The sequence below is a fragment of the Melospiza georgiana genome, chromosome 2 (assembly GCF_028018845.1).
Source record: "Melospiza georgiana isolate bMelGeo1 chromosome 2, bMelGeo1.pri, whole genome shotgun sequence".
NCBI classification, from domain to species: Eukaryota; Metazoa; Chordata; class Aves; order Passeriformes; family Passerellidae; genus Melospiza; species Melospiza georgiana.
Genome location: NC_080431.1, coordinates 70273004 through 70290684, shown reverse-complemented (window position 1 = coordinate 70290684; position 17681 = coordinate 70273004). Strand labels below are relative to the sequence as shown.

Below are 17681 nucleotides of genomic sequence, written 5' to 3'. Positions count from 1 at the left end.
AAAGTCAGCATTGAAAGGAAAAAAAACCCCAAAACCCACGACGTGAATTTAAACCCTAATCCTTCTGCCAGGTTTTGTGATTCATAGCTTTAAGTACAGGAAGGTCGCTGCTTGGGCTTTTTCCTCTTTCGATGGAAAGAGTTTTTTTTTCTCTTTCCTGGTGCTTTGCGAGCATCCCGGGAGCTGTGGGCAGCTGCTGCCAGAGAAGAGAATCTGGTGGCTGAGGGTCTGCAAGGCCCTTCTTGTGCATCCACTGAGTTCAGGTTATGCCTTTTTATGTATAGAAATAAGCCTAAAAGCTTCCTGAGAGAAGAGTGGCAGTGAGCATAATTGCTGTGAATTTTCCTGAGCACAGCTAGCTGGCAGCGCCATTCCTGCTAACAGGTGTGCATGTATATAGCTATATATATAGATACGAAATATATATCTAAATAGATGTAGATGTATGTTTATGTATTTTATATATTTACATAGCTATAGATATATATGGCTGTATATATTGTATATAAATAAAAACAGACCATGTGTATATATTTACTTTTATGCATATATATGTGTATATATATATAGTTATTTCTAATGGCCAGAAAAGCTTTTCCAAGGATTGTATAAGTACCTTATCCAGAAATGTCCAAGTGGTGAGGGCAGGGAACATTGGGTTGGCAAGAGCCTGTAGTAAAACCCTCTCTGAAGCTGTGCTGAGTGCATGGTACAGCCCTGCATGGAGCGTCTGTGTCCTGCCCAGCCTTCCTTATCCCCAGCTATGACTGAGGGGAGGCTTCAGGTTTTAGGTTGTTAAACAGGGGAGGTATGTGCCCCACAGTGCTGCTGGGCTTCCTAGTTTCCCCAGGCTGTGTGGGGCCACTTGGACCTCCCCGATCACCTGCATGTCCGTTCTCATTTGCCCTGATGTCCATTGCTCCCCTTTTCTCCCTGTCAGTGTTTGGCAGGGGAAACTTTGCTTTCCCTCTTCTTTTGGAAAGCACTCAGCTGTTGGAGGAGGGCAGCTCCAATCCGAAGAGGCATGTGTGGCCTCTCCTAAGTGCAGATATCTGCAGGATTGGTGACAGGCCTGAGGGCAGTTTCCAAGTCCTGGCCTCCCACAGCGATCTGGACCAAGCCCTCTGCGCATCGGTGCCTGGATGGAGGGATGGATGCACGGATACAGCTCTAGTGCTCCTTGCAAGAGCTCCTCTGTGAGGAAACGCCAGCACAGAGCCAAAGGCTTTGCATTTCTCCTGCAAAGACACACCTAAGGGGGTTGGAAGGAATCCCAGCAGAAGCCTGGGGAGGGTCAGGCACAACCAAACTCTTCTGGTTTCAGGATTATGCAGAGATGTTACTGCTGACCATTGCAGCTTTCCTTCAGGAAAGAGTCCACGGTGCCTTTTTTTCTCACTGATAGGCATGTAACTTGCTTTAAAGGCCAGGTCTGGTATAAATGTTATTTGGTGCTGAGGCAGGAGTGTGTGCCCTGTGCAGCCTTCTTGTCCTGGAAACCATTAGGAGGACAGCTGCATAGTTGGATTTTCACACACAGACTATCTGCTAATGTAATAGTCCCAGTGGAAAGTTTAGTGCTCGGGAATATTTTGTGGATTTGAGAAAAATCCCAGGAGAATTTTTGGCTTCATATAGCAATTGCTTTTTGGCAACTTTGGGATAGATGTAATCTGGTCCCCATTTGTGTCTTGAATTTTTAAATGGAACGGCCTGCCTTCCACTCAGGGCAGAAGTAGAAATAGATGTAAGTAGAAAATAATAGCAACAAGAACAACATTATCTTTAGAAAAAAATTCTTAGGGCAAGTTTTCTGTCCAAATGCTGCATTTAGGAAATGTATGTGTCCATTTTTGGTCATTTTAGTGATTTTATGAGTAGGTGAGATGCTACTGTGGGTGTAAATTTCAGGTAGATCTGTAGAAGCCAGTGAAACTGCTCCAGGTTTGGATTGGTGCATGCGAGAGCAGAGTTTGGTCACACACTGTGGTGTATCCCATTAGCAGCAGGAGATCCTGCAGCATTTGCTGGCTTCCAGTGGCCTTGTCCAGGTCAAACGTGTCCCACCACGGTGTGTGGCTGTGGTTTTTTTCCTGATGCATGTCTGTCCCACATCTTGTAGTTGTAGCGTGTCATTTTTGTGCGAACCAGGCAATGGCACCAGCACATGCCAAGGCAGCACCAGCCGAGGAGAGGGGTAATCTACAGGGGCATGACATGTCTCAAGGACACATAGCATGGGGTTAAATAATTGAGCAGCACTTGGGATTATCTGCTCTGACCATGCTGGTTAATATAAATATAAACATCATTATTAATATAAACATGCTTTAGACAACGATAACTCCAGTGATCAAGTCTCAGGCTGGAAAATAATGACATTGTTAATTTCATTTAATGAATGATTTAAGGATTTGAAATGCTTTTAGTAAAATTCCTCCCTGTGACGGCTACCTGGGACAGACAGAAGGTTCCTGCTAGTGACATGTCCCATTCCCTGGGATGTGTCCTGCTTGTGACCAGCAACATTTTGAAGCTGGCTTTGGTATGATGAAGGCTCCACACCAGTGGCTGTTGCTGTGATTTTCCCTGTTCTAAATATGAGCTGAGCTATCTGGGAGCAAGAACTACAGGCAGTTATCTTGTTAGCACTTCTACGTGTAATACCTTTATTAAATTTCTGCATTTTAGAAGTGGCTGAATATAAATTGCATGTAATGTTTTAATAATGGAAGGATCATAATTGTAATATATATTCTGGTGGGAAGAAGGTTTAATTTCTTTTTGCTTTAAGTTATGACACTTAAGAATTGTGCAAAAACTCTGCTTAGTGTAGGGTTGTCTTAGTGAGGAACGAGCAGTTCTCCACACAGATCAAGTGAAGAACTGTAGATCCCTAGGATGGTTTGTTGCTTGTGTTAAAAAATGGAAACACTCTAGAAATCCATACGATAGAGTTCAATGCCCGCCTTTTCAGTTAGAGAGTACTGTACAGCCTTTGTACTATTTTTGTTCTGTCCTTATCCCAGGCTCCTTTGTACACTGCAAGCTTGTGGGAATGACTCAGGGAGAAAGCTATTTAACCTAAAGGACACCACTGGCAAAAAAAACCCAACATAGATGGATAAAGAGCAATGTCTGTGACTGTGAGTGGGAACCAAGAGGAATATTTGTGTGTGTCTGAGGAATAGAGATCCCAAAACCTCCTCCTAACAGGATGAAAAAAAAATCCTCTTCTTCAGGATGCTGTTTATTCAGTTCAGGAAGGGAATTTTATAACTTAGTTGCTTGAAGTAACAAGGAACTACGACTGAATGATCCACAGACCTAGGTCCTATTTCACTTCTGGTTAATTAATGGAAGGGCTTAAATATCGGAGTGACACGGATCATGCCAGCGCTTTTCTGTAATGTGATCATTTTTAAAGGCAGTAACTACAGCAAAATTTATCATGGCTTAAACTCCTGCTCTACAAGTGTCTTGTCTGTAAGTTGTAGCTGAATGATGATTTTGCTTTTTTCCCCCAGTGGGAAAAGATTTCCTTGCCTAAGAATTTATGTGATGCATTTTTATCTTGGAGGGTTTTTTATTGCTTGGAAATCAGAATTTATAGTGTAGTGAAAATGTCTTCAGACAGTTGCTGGGCTGACAAGTTGTGTGGCTGTAGCAGAAGTGTTGTCTCACTCGCAAGCTCCATGTCAGCCTTTGTATTTCATTCTTTTACTGGGAGTTTCTTCCCCTGCTTTCAGCTCTGAATAATACTTATCCTTTCATCTCAGGGCAGCAACGCTGACATGAGCTGTCATTGTGCCACTGGCACTTTGATCAAAGCAAGAGTTTCAATTATTGATTCAATTCTTGGAATAAATTTGGGCTGGATGTGTTTGTAGACTCAATGTTATAGCTGCAAAGGCAAATGTGTCACTTATAATATGGAGAGACCTTAAAATGCACATATTTTTGCAAAGCCGAACGCAGCTTCCTAAGGAATATGCATCCTTTCCTCCATCAGCCCAGGTAATGTTTGGCACCTGGAGGTATGATGAGAATACTCTGCCTGTATCCTGCCTCTCTTCTGGGGTGTGCCTGGGTCAGGGGGGAAAAACCAGCGTGTTTATAATGTTCTAGCATTATAAAAGCTGATAGCATCTCAGATGAAAGAGTGGTGATGGGCACTGTTTGCCCCTACATGCCACACACCTGATTTCCATCGGGAAGGCGGGGAAGTGTGGGCATCCGAGGGGATCTCCCGGGGACACAGGCTTGGCTCCACTCTTGCCTGTATCCATCTGATCTCATGCCAGGTTTGGGAGCTGCTTTCCAAGCACATTTGCTTTGCTTCTCTCATAGGCTTTATTCTCCCCTGCTTTGGTTTTTGCTGAAGGGAAGCATATATGAAAATAAGCACATGAGGCTGAAGTTTCATGGAAAATGTTCATCCTTGTAGGCAGTTAAATTTGGACGTGTTAGCACAATTCTTTGGGAAAGATGGGGTTTGGCTGACTTCATTGCCTAGTCCCATTAGTCTTGCTCGTGCTTTCTTGGACAATGCACTTTCTGGAGAGTGAAATGACAGTACCAAGGATGGGAGACTCCAGAAACTCTTCTTGAGCAGGGGAATAGCACAACGTGGATCCTGGAGGTGATACTGGGATGACGATCTCTTTCCCCAGAGCGGTGAGTTGTGGAGGTGTAGCTTGGTCTGATAATCCTGTCAGGCACAGGGGTGCAGCTTCTCTCGCTTTCATGTGGGAAATGAGAGGTGCTGCTCACTCACATCTGGTGTACATTATGCATGTTGGATTTTTGTCCTGCAAGATATTGCTCTGCTCCTGTGGAAGTGATACTAGTGGTGCTTGTTCAGTCCTCGCAGGGCTGAGGAGCCCTGGCCGCAGATGCAAGGTTCCCAGGCAGAATTATGGGGTGTGAGGATGAGTCAGGCACCCCAGAAGTGACCTAGAAAACTTGTGCATTGACTGGAGAGCTGCTGATGGAAAATAATCACCAGTGGCTGCCTGAGTCCCTGCACTTCCTTGGAGCTGTGGCTGCAAAAGAATCCCAGTGCGGTTGGAGGTACCAAAAGCATCCCTTGTGACATTGTTAGGAGTCCAATTTTTACACTTAAACCAATAAGTGAGACATGCGAGTTATTTTTTTCTGTGGCAAAGGAAACTCAAGTCTTCCTCCCAGCTTTGGGAGAGTGGCATGGCTGTATGGCTGGGCTAATGCTTAGGGGAGAAAGTAGGGTTCATGGGCCAGGATGCTCATGGAGGGGTGTCCATCCTGGAGAGAGTGTTCCTGTCACCCACTGTGGGAACTAATTGGTGCACCCTGGGCAATTCATGGCACAGCCTTTGTGCTGCCCCCTAGGCCATGGAGTGCTTTACTGTTCTTTTGTTATTTCCCTTAAATAATTCTCTTCCTTTTTGGACCTGAAGTTTTTATGCAGCGGCAGGGCAGAGAAAATATTTTAAATGTCGAATAAGGTATTTATCCTCCTTTTTGGCGCAGCTGTGATACAGAAGGACAGATGTGGGCTTGGAAATGATGTAATTTTTCTCCTGTCATTTTTGGACTTCCCTTACTTACTGTGGCACGGTTTATAGGAGAGTGTAAAGCCTCTTTACTTTTTAATTTCAGGTGATTACTTCGGATCATATTTGAAGCACGTCAGTCTTTTTTGAACCACTAGGTCAGTAGAGTACAGATTGAAAGAGAAATTTTTGAAGGTCAGGTCTGTGGTTTTGTTTGGCTGGGTGGCTTTTGGGTGGTAGAAGAGGAGTCATACATGCCAGCATGGGCTGTGCTGCGGGCAGCCACATTATGTTACCTGGGTGGCCAGTGGGTGTGATGCAGAAACTCATTACCTGGGCTCTGCCTTGAGGTGTTGCCTCTCAATAACAGCAAGCTGTGTTTTCACAACTGGCATCTTCCGGTGTTTTGCTGAAGGTGAGAGTAGTAGTACAGTTTGGCTGTAAGAAAACCATCTTCTCTGACTGTTTTTGTAAATTTGTTTCTTGGGGATGCTGTTACTGCTTTAAAAACATGGCTTTCCTCTCATGTCCCACCAATGAGCTTCCTATGTGGTTTGCTTTAGATCCTTTTCAAAACCAGACTGAAGCCACATCAGAAACAGGAAATATTTAAGTGTTGCTCCACTGTCTCTGGGTCCTGGCTGACTGTCTGGTGTTAATCTTAGCAACTGATTCATTTGAATAGTTCTGAATCTTCAAATGAATTGCAGTGTTATGCAGTAACCTCCAGGATAATACATCTGCTTCTGTACAGTGGAATGCGTGCTTATCTAAAAGTAAAGGAAAAACAAATGAATTGGTGTCAGGCAGTCCTTTAGATGTAGGAGAGTTGGTAGAGATGCAGAAATGAAGGCCTGGAGCAGCTGCCCAATTTAGCAAGGACTGAACTGGGCCAGAAATATGCTCATGTCTTATAGAGATGGCTGTAAGAGACATTAGATACATGGCAATTGAAGGCATGATGTCTGTGGACTGGACTGCATCCTGGCATTCTGGGTTGAGGGGGCTGGCCTGGCTTTGGAAGGGCAAGAGCAGAGGGCACAGCACAGCTGGCAGCTGCCTGCAGGCACCTACAGGCATGATGAGGTCAGTTCTTCTTGGCAGTGGCTGCCACAAAACATGGGGCAGGAGCTGCAGCAGCTGTGGTTTGTGGCTTGTTTGGGCTAGATATGGGTAAAGAGCCATTCCCCAGGGACGCGCCCCTGGCAGGGTGATGATCTTCATTCTAGGTTGCCCTCAACTGGCTTCTTAACTCCTGGCTGCTGGGCACCACTGCTCTGGCACTAGGAATCAGTTATAAGGATGAAAATTGCTCTTCTGGTGACCATTGTAGAGGAATGAGGAGGTCTGGGAAAAGGAGCAAGTCCCTAACCATTGGATGGGTGCCTTGTACCATGTCAGAACTGGATGTAATAAAGCCTTTCCCTTGAGAGAGGGGAGCTGGGGTTTGGAAGGTACCAGTGACAGCAAGGGGAGAAAGAAAAAGGGCTTGTGCCTTGCTTCAAATGTCTTGTGAGGTTCCACTAAGCTTTCAAGTGGTGCCTTATTGTCCATGATCTGGATTGTGGCTGTGTGCCAAGCACTGATCTATTGGCATCTGTTTTCTGTGTTACACGGAAACTGGTTTTCTGTGTCAGTTACAGCTGACATTTTATTAAAACCTACTGTGAATGAACATAAAATATTGTTACATCATTTTTAACATCATAAAACATCATGACATCATTTTATGATGATAAAACATCAACATGGGTATAGCACAGTCCAGTAGTTTCTGCCTGGATTGGGGCTACTTGATTTTGACTGTGATACAATAGAGAAACTGAGCAGTTTGGCAGATGCTGGCACTTACCAGTCCTGATTTTAGTAGAATATTGCTCTGCCACAACAACCAGGGACAAGTGGTTAGGTGAGAATTTCTGCTCCTGTTAAAGAAAAAAAACATGTCTTTGTTCTCCATCTTGTAAGATTTGAAACCATGACCCAAGGGTGCCTACAGACTCGAAATGCAGAAGGCGAGGCTGCAATTTTACTAACAGTTTATTTCTTTTGAATTCTCTTTGGTGAGTGGTGGGGCCAAGCCAGTATCTGCTGGCTGCCCATGTTGCCTGTCTTGAAGCTGCTTGTCTTCTTCCTTGGGTGTGCAGGTTTCCTTTGCTCACCCCAATCTACTTTTTATTCATAGAACAAGCTCGGGTTTGAAGTGCACTGGTTGCATACAGGATTCCAAATTCCAAGGCAGGACTGTGTGTGTGTGGAGGAACAACGAAGGGTGTCTTTAATCCTATTCTCTACCAGAAAAGGCCAATAATTTTGGAAATTAGTGTACTTGAGATTTTTCTTGGGTCTGTGTCAGCATCAGCACAATTTACAGACCAGTCTCCTATGCTTGTTTTCACGTACATATATGGCTTAGATCTACTCAAGCAAGCAATCTTTCCCTCTTGCTTTCTAAATATAGATAACTGCCATACACATTCATGCATAATATGAATGGTAAAGTGATGAATTCATTAACATTTTTCAGAAATGCCTATTTCCTCTCCTCCTGGCACAGAAGAAAATAGTATCTTCGTGCCTGTAGAAATGACAGGCTGGATCCTACCCCCCCTTGTCATCCCCCTGCTGCCTTGCTCCATGCAGTTGCACGGGGCTAGTGATGACCTGTGTGATGTATGCAGGGAGCATGCAGTTAGCTGAGCACAAACCAAGCAGTTAGGATTAATAAATCCAGATCATTCATGGATGACTGTTTTTCCTGCAGAGTGAGATGCTGTGGATCCCTGTTCTTGTGGGCTTCCTGCCCCACAGGGATGGCCAGATGCACCACTGGTGCCACTTTGAGCACTCTGCCTCCTGCTCAAGCAAGTCCTTGGCAAGGGGCTGGGGTTAGAGATTGATGACCTTTCCCATTCCTTAGCCTAAAACCTGTGACAACCAGTGGGTGAGTGGAGAGTGAGCCTGAGAGTGCCTGTTGTGCCAGGGTACTTGCAGCCAGAAGATGCTCATTTCCAAAGTTTGAATCTCAAGAAGCCTCTCTTTACAAAATTAGTAAATTCTCAGAAAAATGAGAAAGTAAAAATCACAAAAGCATAGAACAGACCAGGTTGGAAGGGACCTCACAGATCATCTGGTCTAACCTTCTGAGGGAAGGAGACAATGTAGATGAGATTATCTAGGACAGTGTCTAATCGCATACTGAAAACCTCCAGTGATGGGGAGTCTGCCACCTCCCTGGGGAGGTTGTTCAGTGAGTGATTGTTTTCACTGTAAAAAGTTTCATCCTTATGTCAAGATAAAACATCTCTTACTGCACTTGTGCTTGCTGCCCCTTCTCACTGCAGCTCCTTGTGAAAAGAGACCCTTTTTCCTCTCTGTAGCCCCCCTTTAAAAGCTGCAAGACTGTACTGAGAGGTCCCTCACAGCCTTCTCTTCTCTGGGGAAAAAGGACCAAACTCCTTCAGCCTTTCCTCTCAGAACAAGTTCTACAGCCCACTGATGATTTTTGCAGCCCTCCTTAGGACCCTGTACAGTCTGTTTCTTCCTTGAATTGTAGGATTATGCCAGTGCCATTTGTGGCTTGAAATATAGGGTCAAGCCAATGTCATTCCTGGCCTAACACTGCTGTGATGTGTTTTGTATCAGTTTGTTAGAACAAGAACCCCTGAAAACAGATTTAGGATGAGCCTTGTTTGCCAAGTTGCAAGCAGAAAAGGCCTTAGTGCTGTGTAAGTGCTGCTCGGCAGAGACTAAAACATCCCTGTATTATCAACAATGTTTCCAGCACAAATCCAAAGCATAGCCCCGCAGTAGCTACTGAGAAGAAAATTAACTCTGTCCTAGCCAAAACCAGTGCAGTGCAGCCATCAGTGTCTGTGGGATGCTGGGGCATGCAGCTCCTGTGCAGTTGGTCTGCAGCACAAATTCCCGTGGCCTCCAGCTACATCCGCTCCATACTGTATTAAGAACATCTGGACAAAGTGATTTATAAACTCTCTCCCTTGATAGCGCTGGTTGTATTTTCTGTCTCAGCAATTTTCTGTATTGCTGAACTATTACTCATGAGCAGATTTTGTGGTAAGACCTTTCCCAGACTATAGTCCTATTTAATGTGTGGCTGTGTCCTTACCTTTCCTTCTTTTTACCCACTCCCTTGTTCAGTTTTACTATGACTGTGTTGATTTCATGTCCTGGGGCTATGCCTTGATTTGTGAGCTTGTGACTTTTCACTGTTAGCTCCTACAAACTTTTCTTTGTACCTGGACTGACCACCTTGTAGGCCAAGCTGGGTCAATGCATCAAACAGCCCTGGTGACTTGGTGTTTTGCCTCTTGTTCCCCAGAGCTAATGTGTTATTTGGGAAGTGCAGACTGAAGAGTTGTTTTACTCACTGGCCTCAGAAGGGCTTCTCAGCACCTAGCCATGCTCAAGAAATTTTTTTTTACCATTGTCATATGTCATGGCTTCACATTTTGTCATTCATGCAGTTTCTTTACTGACATTCCGTTCTTCTTTCTTACAGGCTCCACATCTGTTTGTTACAAGCCTACCAGCCCAGTCCAGGTACTGGAAGACTCTGGCTTTCTCTACCAGGATCAGTTGTTTGCTGGCAGGCATGAGGTGTCCCCGCTAACGGCTGAAGTGATCAGTGCCAAAGAAAAAGCTGGTAAGTGCACAACCACACTTCTGTATGAACACACTGCGTTTTCTTCCAGGTTTTTCCCAAAGTATAAATTGAGCAGTTCAAGCCATTTACAAGTAATATTTAGAGAGTTGAAGGCCAGCTTCTCATTCTTGGTAGAGTCAAAGTTACCTTTGACTTGTGTATTGTGACCCACCATCACTGATCTCCTGTATTTGTGGAGGATGCATTATTTCCACTTGTCCTTCAGGACATGGTTGCTTTTCAGTGCACAGCTGGACCAATTTCCATGGCTCTTTTGCTGATTGAGCAAGACCGTAGGCACTGTGGAAAGCTCACTGTGGTCAATCCTTCTGGACTTAAATAATAGGCAATTTAAAGTACACCTCCCAGATAAAAGGATGATAACATGACTAGCACAGAAGTGGAAATCCTGATGTATTATAAAAAACTGCCTTGACTGTGTTGATGTTGGCTTTATCCCCTTTCCTCAGGCTTTTCTCAGGCATTGTCTAACAACCTAGACTGTAAGCTTTCTGGTGTGTAAGGGAGACATTATAGCTTGTCTGTGAAGGTGTCCAGTGTGATGAGGCTTCTGTGTGCTGTGATAACATGAACAAAGCAGCGAGAGTTTGCTGTAACTGCAGGGACATTTAAAGCAGCTGGATACTTGACTGTTGAGCAGACAGGTAGATGGAGATGCACTGTGTGTCTTCCTGCCTCAAACACTGTCCCCAGGAGCTGACAGACCCTCTGAGAGCTGGTGGCCAGACTGCAGCCCCAGTGAGTGAGGCTGGCAGGCAGATAACATTGTTCCAGGGAAAGCAGGAGAGATGTATCTGCTAGGACAGCTGTGGAGTGAAACAGCCTGGGAATCTTCTGTCTCTCTTGAGCCCCCCAATCATCTTTAAGGCTTTGCCACAGAAATGTTAGTGGAAATGACCTCTTATCATTGTTAAGAGTCAAAGGCTTTTCTTTCCCTCTGGCATATGGGTTGTATGTAAGTTATCCCACAGCATGTGTAGTAACTGATGAAACCTCAGAGAAGTGACCAGACCTCAAGAGAAAGTTTGCTTTTAGACTGCTTTCAAGTGCCAAGAAACATATGTAAGTTCTGACAAACTCCTCTGAGAATTGGGAACAGCAGGAGAGAGAAAGTTGCCAAGAGTGACCTCAAGAAACCAAACTGCAGAAAGTACCTCCTTCTTGCCTAGGGACATTGGAAGACTCTTCTCACTTTTGTCTGCACTGGAGTCTTTCAGAAGCATTTGTCTGAGCTCAGACAGTGTTCAGATAGACATCTTACAGCACTTTTGGGATGGAAGGAGGGCTCCGGGAGGGAGGAATTCCAGAAGTCTCAGCCATGGTTAAATCATAGAATATGCTGAGTTGAAAGGGACCCATTGGGATCATCAAATCCAACTCTTGGCCCTACACAGGACACCCCAAGAATCACACCATGTGCCTGAGAGCTTTGTCCAAATGCTTCTAGATGCTTAGCTCCAGGCAAGCTCCACTGCATATATAGTGCAAACATGGTGCCATTGACTCTGAATGACTTCAGTAGCCTGTGTTAGGGTTGTGTAGCTAATTTGTCTGTGCTTTTTTTTTTTAATGCTGGCATTACATCTATAACCATAAGGCCTTCCTTGTAAAATTGCAACAATTATTATTGACTCCCTTAGAAATAGTGTTTTCATCCAGAAGGGAAATTGCCATTTTAGAGGAGGAGCCAGACCACAGATTATTCTCTGACCTTTAGGACCATTTCATTTTCAGGTCCATTTCACAGTTTTTCTGTGACACATCTTACATTTTTATTTGTCAGGGCACACAGTTCACTTACACCTTTGGCCATCAAAAATACAGCAGTTAGTGTTGCCCTGCAGGCTGCCTCTGTAAGTTGTGCAAGCCATCTCCAGGGAGAGGTCAAACACTGAAACAGGCTTCCTAGAGAGGTGGTCAATGCCCCAAGCCTGTCAGTGTTTAAAGAGGCAATTTGGACAAGGCCTTAATAAAATGCTTTATCTTATTGTGGGCATTGAATTGGCCAAGCAGTGGGATGAGATAACCATGGTAGGATCCTATCCTATCCTATCCTATCCTATCCTATCCTATCCTATCCTATCCTATCCTATCCTATCCTATCCTATCCTATCCTATCCTATCCTATCCTATCCTATCCTATCCTATCCTATCCTATCCTATCCTATCCTATCCTATCCTATCCTATCCTATCCTATCCTATCCTATCCTATCCTATCCTATCTTATCCATGTTAGAAAATACCAAATTTTCCTGTGACATGGAATGCCCCTTGTTGACTTAGAGGGAGGTTCAGAGCTGTGGGCACTGGACGCATGGAATATTATGGAGGGGAAGGCCAGGGAGGGGACTGGAATGTGTTCCTAGGGGTCACTGCCAGACAGAATTAGGGTGTAGGGGTGGAGGATGAGCAGGGAGCAGTGCTCTGCCTCCTTTGTTGGCTTCCAGCCGTGTCCGCTGTGCTGCCAGGGTGTCCCCTGCACCATGGGGGCGCATCCTGGGCATGGGGTCACCGTTGTGGGATGTAGGAGGGGAAGAAACAGCAGGGGGAATTAGAGCTTCTGGACAGCAGAGCTAATGGGTGCCTTTCTCTCCCTGCCCAGCCGAGGAGACCCTCTGCACCCTGCGCCCGCCCAGCTTCCGCCGTGTGCCAGAGGCGGAGATGCGAGGGGCGGAGGAGGTGGCAGCCGGCACCGTCCTGCAGCGCCTGATCCAGGAGCGGCTGAGGTATGGCAACCCCAGCGAGAACATGAACCTGCTGGCCATCCAGCACCAGGCGACGGGCAGCGCCGGCCCCTCCAACAGCACTGCCAGCACTCTCTCTTCCGCAGAAAACCTTGCTCCCGAAGACCTGCCAATGGTCCAGCCGTCAGGGCGGCAGGAACCACAGGGGCAGGAGCACCAGGGGGACGGTGCTGCCATGGAGAAGCAGCCTCGGGCCCCGCAGCCCCCGCACGGCACCGAGGAGCTCCCCACCTATGAGGAGGCCAAGGCTCAATCCCAGTTTTTCCGTGGCCAGCCCGCACCACCAGCCACCGCCGCCACGCCGGGTTTTTATGGCTCCTCCAGCCAAAAGTCCAGGACGGAGGGGAGGCCTACGGTGAACCGGGCCAACAGCGGGCAGGCGCATAAGGATGAGGCGCTGAAGGAGCTGAAGCAGGGCCACGTCCGCTCGCTGAGCGAGAGGATCATGCAGCTCTCTCTGGAGAGGAACGGGGCCAAGCAGCACCCCCCAGCCCCAGGAGGTGGGAAGGGTTTCAAGGCAGCCCCACAACCCAGCAAGGCCGCAGACCCACGGGGCCCGCCTCCCGAGTACCCCTACAAAGGCAAGGCAGCAGCCCCAGGCAGCAAGGCGCAGGAGCACGGGCTCTTCTACGGCGAGCAATCATCACAAGATGTCCTCAAGGCCGCCTACGCCGCCCCCCAGCCCGCCCGGGCAGAGATGGCCCTCGTGCGCTACCAGCCGCCCCCAGAGTACGGGCTCAGCAGGTAATGGCCATTGGGGGTCTGCGGGATCACCTGGTCCTGCCCGGGTGTCTGTGGGGCTTGGATCTTGTGGAGACACGGCCAGAGTGAGCTGTAGCCTCAGGCACACGCTGGGGACATCGCACCCTGCCGTGGGGACATAACATCCTGTGGCCGGGATGGCAGGCCTGGCTGGTGGAGGTACCTGCGTTTCCCAGAGGACTCTATAAAGCTTATGTTCCACTATGTGCTGCTTGCATCTCCCCACAGAACTCACGTGGGGCTTTCACAGTACTTAGCCCCTCATGCCAGGCCTCCCTATGAGCACAGGTTTATTCCAAGCGCATTAAAAATAATCCAGTGTTTGCTGGCTGTGCGTTGAGCCCTGCCAGTGGTGCAGGTCCTGCCTTCAGAGATGAAATGGTGTGTTAAGGGATCTTTGCTGAGAAACCTCCTTGATTCAGTGCAGATTTCCATGCCAGTCCTCAGCAAAGGCTGGATCACCCCAGCAGCTGTGGGGAGAAATCCACTGGCTCGTGATGGTGGTCACTGCTCATTCCTGGCAAGGCAGCATCGTTCACCCCCAAATCACACTGCAGAGAGGAGTCTACTACCCCTGTGTGCTTTCTTTGCATGGTGCTGGAGAAATCTCCCTCCTGTCAGGTCCTGGGGCACCAGGGGAAGGGATATTCTGTGCAGCAGAGGACTGGCAGTGTGACAGAGCAGAGCAGAGCCAAGTTTTGCACACTTACTGAAATATCTTCAGTGGTATCTTTCTTGCAACTCAGCAAGGGCCTTAATACTTGTCAGTCTGCTATCCCTGGCTATGCCAGCAAACTTGTTCAGATGTAGCTTAGGGGGTTGGCATGGCTGGGCTTGTTTCACCAAATCAGGGTTTGCTCTAAGGTATGTGGTGTTTCTTGAGCTTTATTTAAGGCAGTTCTGGATCCTTATGTACAGGTGGTCATTTTCAGGTCCTTCTTGGCTTCCTTCATATGCTGCCTGGATTTTGGGGAGGTTTTCTGTCAGTGAATGGGGGAATATCTGACTATTTTCAGATGTCAGACAGTGAGCCTCTGGGTCTCAGCAAAGCGGTGGTCTTCATCCTCATCTCAGCCTTCTCTGTATTTTTTAACACAAGGATGTCAACTTTTCACTTTCCTTCGGCACACTGAAATATTCATTACCTTTTCTCAATTATTATGAACTACTGTCACTACAAACCAGGAAATAAACTCACTTAGCTTATTCTGTGCTTATCCCAGTTTATAACTGGTCCCAGGTCCTGTATGGTGCTGTCACCCAGGAAGATTTGGTTGACAAAAGCATTTTGGAGGTGACTTCAGTCCCTGTATGTTTATTCATCACTTGTCATTTCTCTATCTCAGCAGCTGTGCTCCAGTGCATCCTTGCATGCTTCTTGGGATGCATGACAGGATGGGCTTGCCCGTGTCTGCGCTGCTTAAAATGCAATTTCATAAAGTGGTCTCTATGCCAAGTATTTCAGTCTTTGGAGAGGATAAAGGCAGGTTACCTGTTCAGGAATGTCAGTCAGCCCTGTCTTTGCTAGAGGATTTGCCCGGGCAGCAGTCACTGTCTGAGCCCTGCTGGAGGAGTTGGGTGCAGGGGGAGCTCCTGGGTTGTTCCCAGGCATAAACCTTCCTGTGAACCCTGCACTTGATCACTGCTTCTCCCCTTACCTGGGCTCTGGGGATGCTCACTGCCAGGCATCTGGCTGGGATGTTGGACTGTGACAGAAGAGGTTGAGATAGGGGACTGCCTGGTTTCATAAGGTTAATTAACAGTAGGGGTAGGGTTTGGAGAGGCTGGTTTTTCTGTTGCAGGAACAAGTGAGGTAAGGAATTTCAGCTTTCATCTCATCAGGGGTGTCTGGGAAAGAAGCTGATGGAAACAGAACTTTGCTTATGGTCAGATGGGAATCTCATGTACCCCAGCATCTCCTTCCCTGTCTTGGTCATATCAGTTCCCCAGCCCATCCATCAGTGCAGGTTCATCCTCTGGACAGTGACCCTGCGAGTGTCTTCTGTGTTCCACAAAAGAGGAGAAACACAGAGAGCATTGATCCAGATAAAGCACTCACAGGTACCAGGGATGGAAAAGACTTAAAGGGCCACTGAACCCCCATTTCCCCACTGTCCTTCTTTGACAAGGGAAATGTGGCTGGAAATGGACTAATGCTGGCCAGGAGCTGTTGAAGGATTATGGAATAACTGTAGCTGCTGCTTAATTTCCTTTTTTGGTTTGACTTTTTGTTTTGCACATGACTGGTTTTAAAGGAGACATTGCCTTTATAATCATTGGGGTGAAATCTTGAAGTTTATTGTAAATTTCAAGATTATTACTTGGTGTTGTACTGAAGAAATCCTAGAGTAATATGATGTTGTAGTCTCAGCATTTTTATAAATTAGATTTAGTGACTTCTGTTTTATGGACATCACAGTTGCAGACCAGAATATCAACCTTGAAGCTTAAAGGACAAAACAACTAGAAGGCAAATAAAAATGAACCAGTATTTTTTACTTTTAAAATGTCAGTATTTTTAAGCCAGTTGCTTGATGCTTGGGGCCCTGACTCACAACTTCTGAATGCTTTAAGTTAGCCAAGTATAATAATCTTTAGAAAAGGTTTCCTTTCCTAGATGTGCAGCCATTATTGAATGGTGTCTTTGCTAACTTTTCTTAGGTGTAGGTTCAGAAAGTCACAGCTTGTTAGGTAAAAGGGCTTGGAACTAATCTAATTTAGTTTTTTGCACGATTCCGTGAGTTAATTCCAGTTTGTGAAACATTCAGTCCTGGTGAGTATAACAATCTCCATCTGGAGAATCCATCACGGATTTTATAGCCTTGTTCCACTAGCTAATTGCCATCTCTGGCAAAGATCTCCATTTTAGTTTCAGCCTGTGTTTTCTAGTTACCAGGGATTTTGCAAAATCTTTGTCAAATACAGTGAAGAGACCTGTGCTATCAGTCCTTTAAAACATTTAACAGATGGAGACTGGAGCCCTGTACTTATTTCACTATTGTCAAAATTCCTTTTTTTCACTGTGGAAAGCCAACCTGAACACTGGTTCAGTACCAGCTGGACCAGAGGCTAATCAGGTGTAGTAACACCTCTGATTTGACTCGTGTTCCTTGTTTACATAGCTCATTAACACTTGCAGTTGGCACCCTGGGATCTCCCCATACAGCTTATTACCCAGTCAGGCATGTGAGAGTTGTCACAGCCCAGGATAGTATTTTCCACCCTTTCACTTTAGCTTGCTGTATTTATTCCTGGATGGATGAACTTGGACCAGCTCAAGTCGATATTGTATCTCCATGTCGTGCTTAAACTGTGATCCAGATCACTCAGTGCAATGAATCCTCTTCATTGATCTCAGTGGCTCTTGTCAGATCCTCGTGTCTTATATTCAGAATGATTTCTTTATCTGCACTATTAATAAAAAGTGTGTATAATGCAAATGAAGCCTTGAACTGGAAACTCTGCCTCTTACTGAGGGGAATTAATTTTTGGTACGTGCAGAAGACAATCATGCAGGCACCTTTTCATTCTGATTTAATCCCTGCGTTTTCAAAATCAGCATGCAGAATCAATGAAAAGAATAAATCTGGGCTGTTTTTAAATACATCCCATTTTTTATGTGCCTCATAAAATTCCACCCTGCCAGGATGTAGAAGTCTATAATTAACTGCTGAAATAGTCTGCTGCTTCTCCAGTATTTGTGTATTTATTCCCCCACACATACTACTGCTGTTTTCAGACAACCTGTTGATAGTTACCAATTCAGCCATGTTTGTGGCTGCTGTCAGGACACAAGGAGCTCGTTTTCTTCCCTGAGACAGCCCAGGCAGGCGGGTTTGCTGGCACTGTGCACAAGCTGAAGGATGTTACACCCAAACTGACTTGTCCTGGCTTTTCTCTGGCAAGGATAGCCCAAGCATGAGCGTGGGTTGGAGGCTACACTTCCATCTGAC

At 46.1% G+C, this 17681-nt stretch overlaps 1 protein-coding gene across 2 annotated transcripts in view; it reads left to right on the top strand.

Moving 5' to 3' along the window:
• Positions 1 to 17681, top strand: part of AMOTL1 (angiomotin like 1) — a 73138-nt gene that overhangs the window by 20428 nt on the left and 35029 nt on the right. For both annotated transcript variants that reach the window (XM_058045788.1, XM_058045789.1), the window contains 2 exons: positions 10057 to 10200; positions 12825 to 13710. In XM_058045788.1, the coding sequence (XP_057901771.1) occupies positions 10057 to 10200; positions 12825 to 13710 (1030 nt within the window). The remainder of the gene's footprint in view (positions 1 to 10056; positions 10201 to 12824; positions 13711 to 17681) is intronic.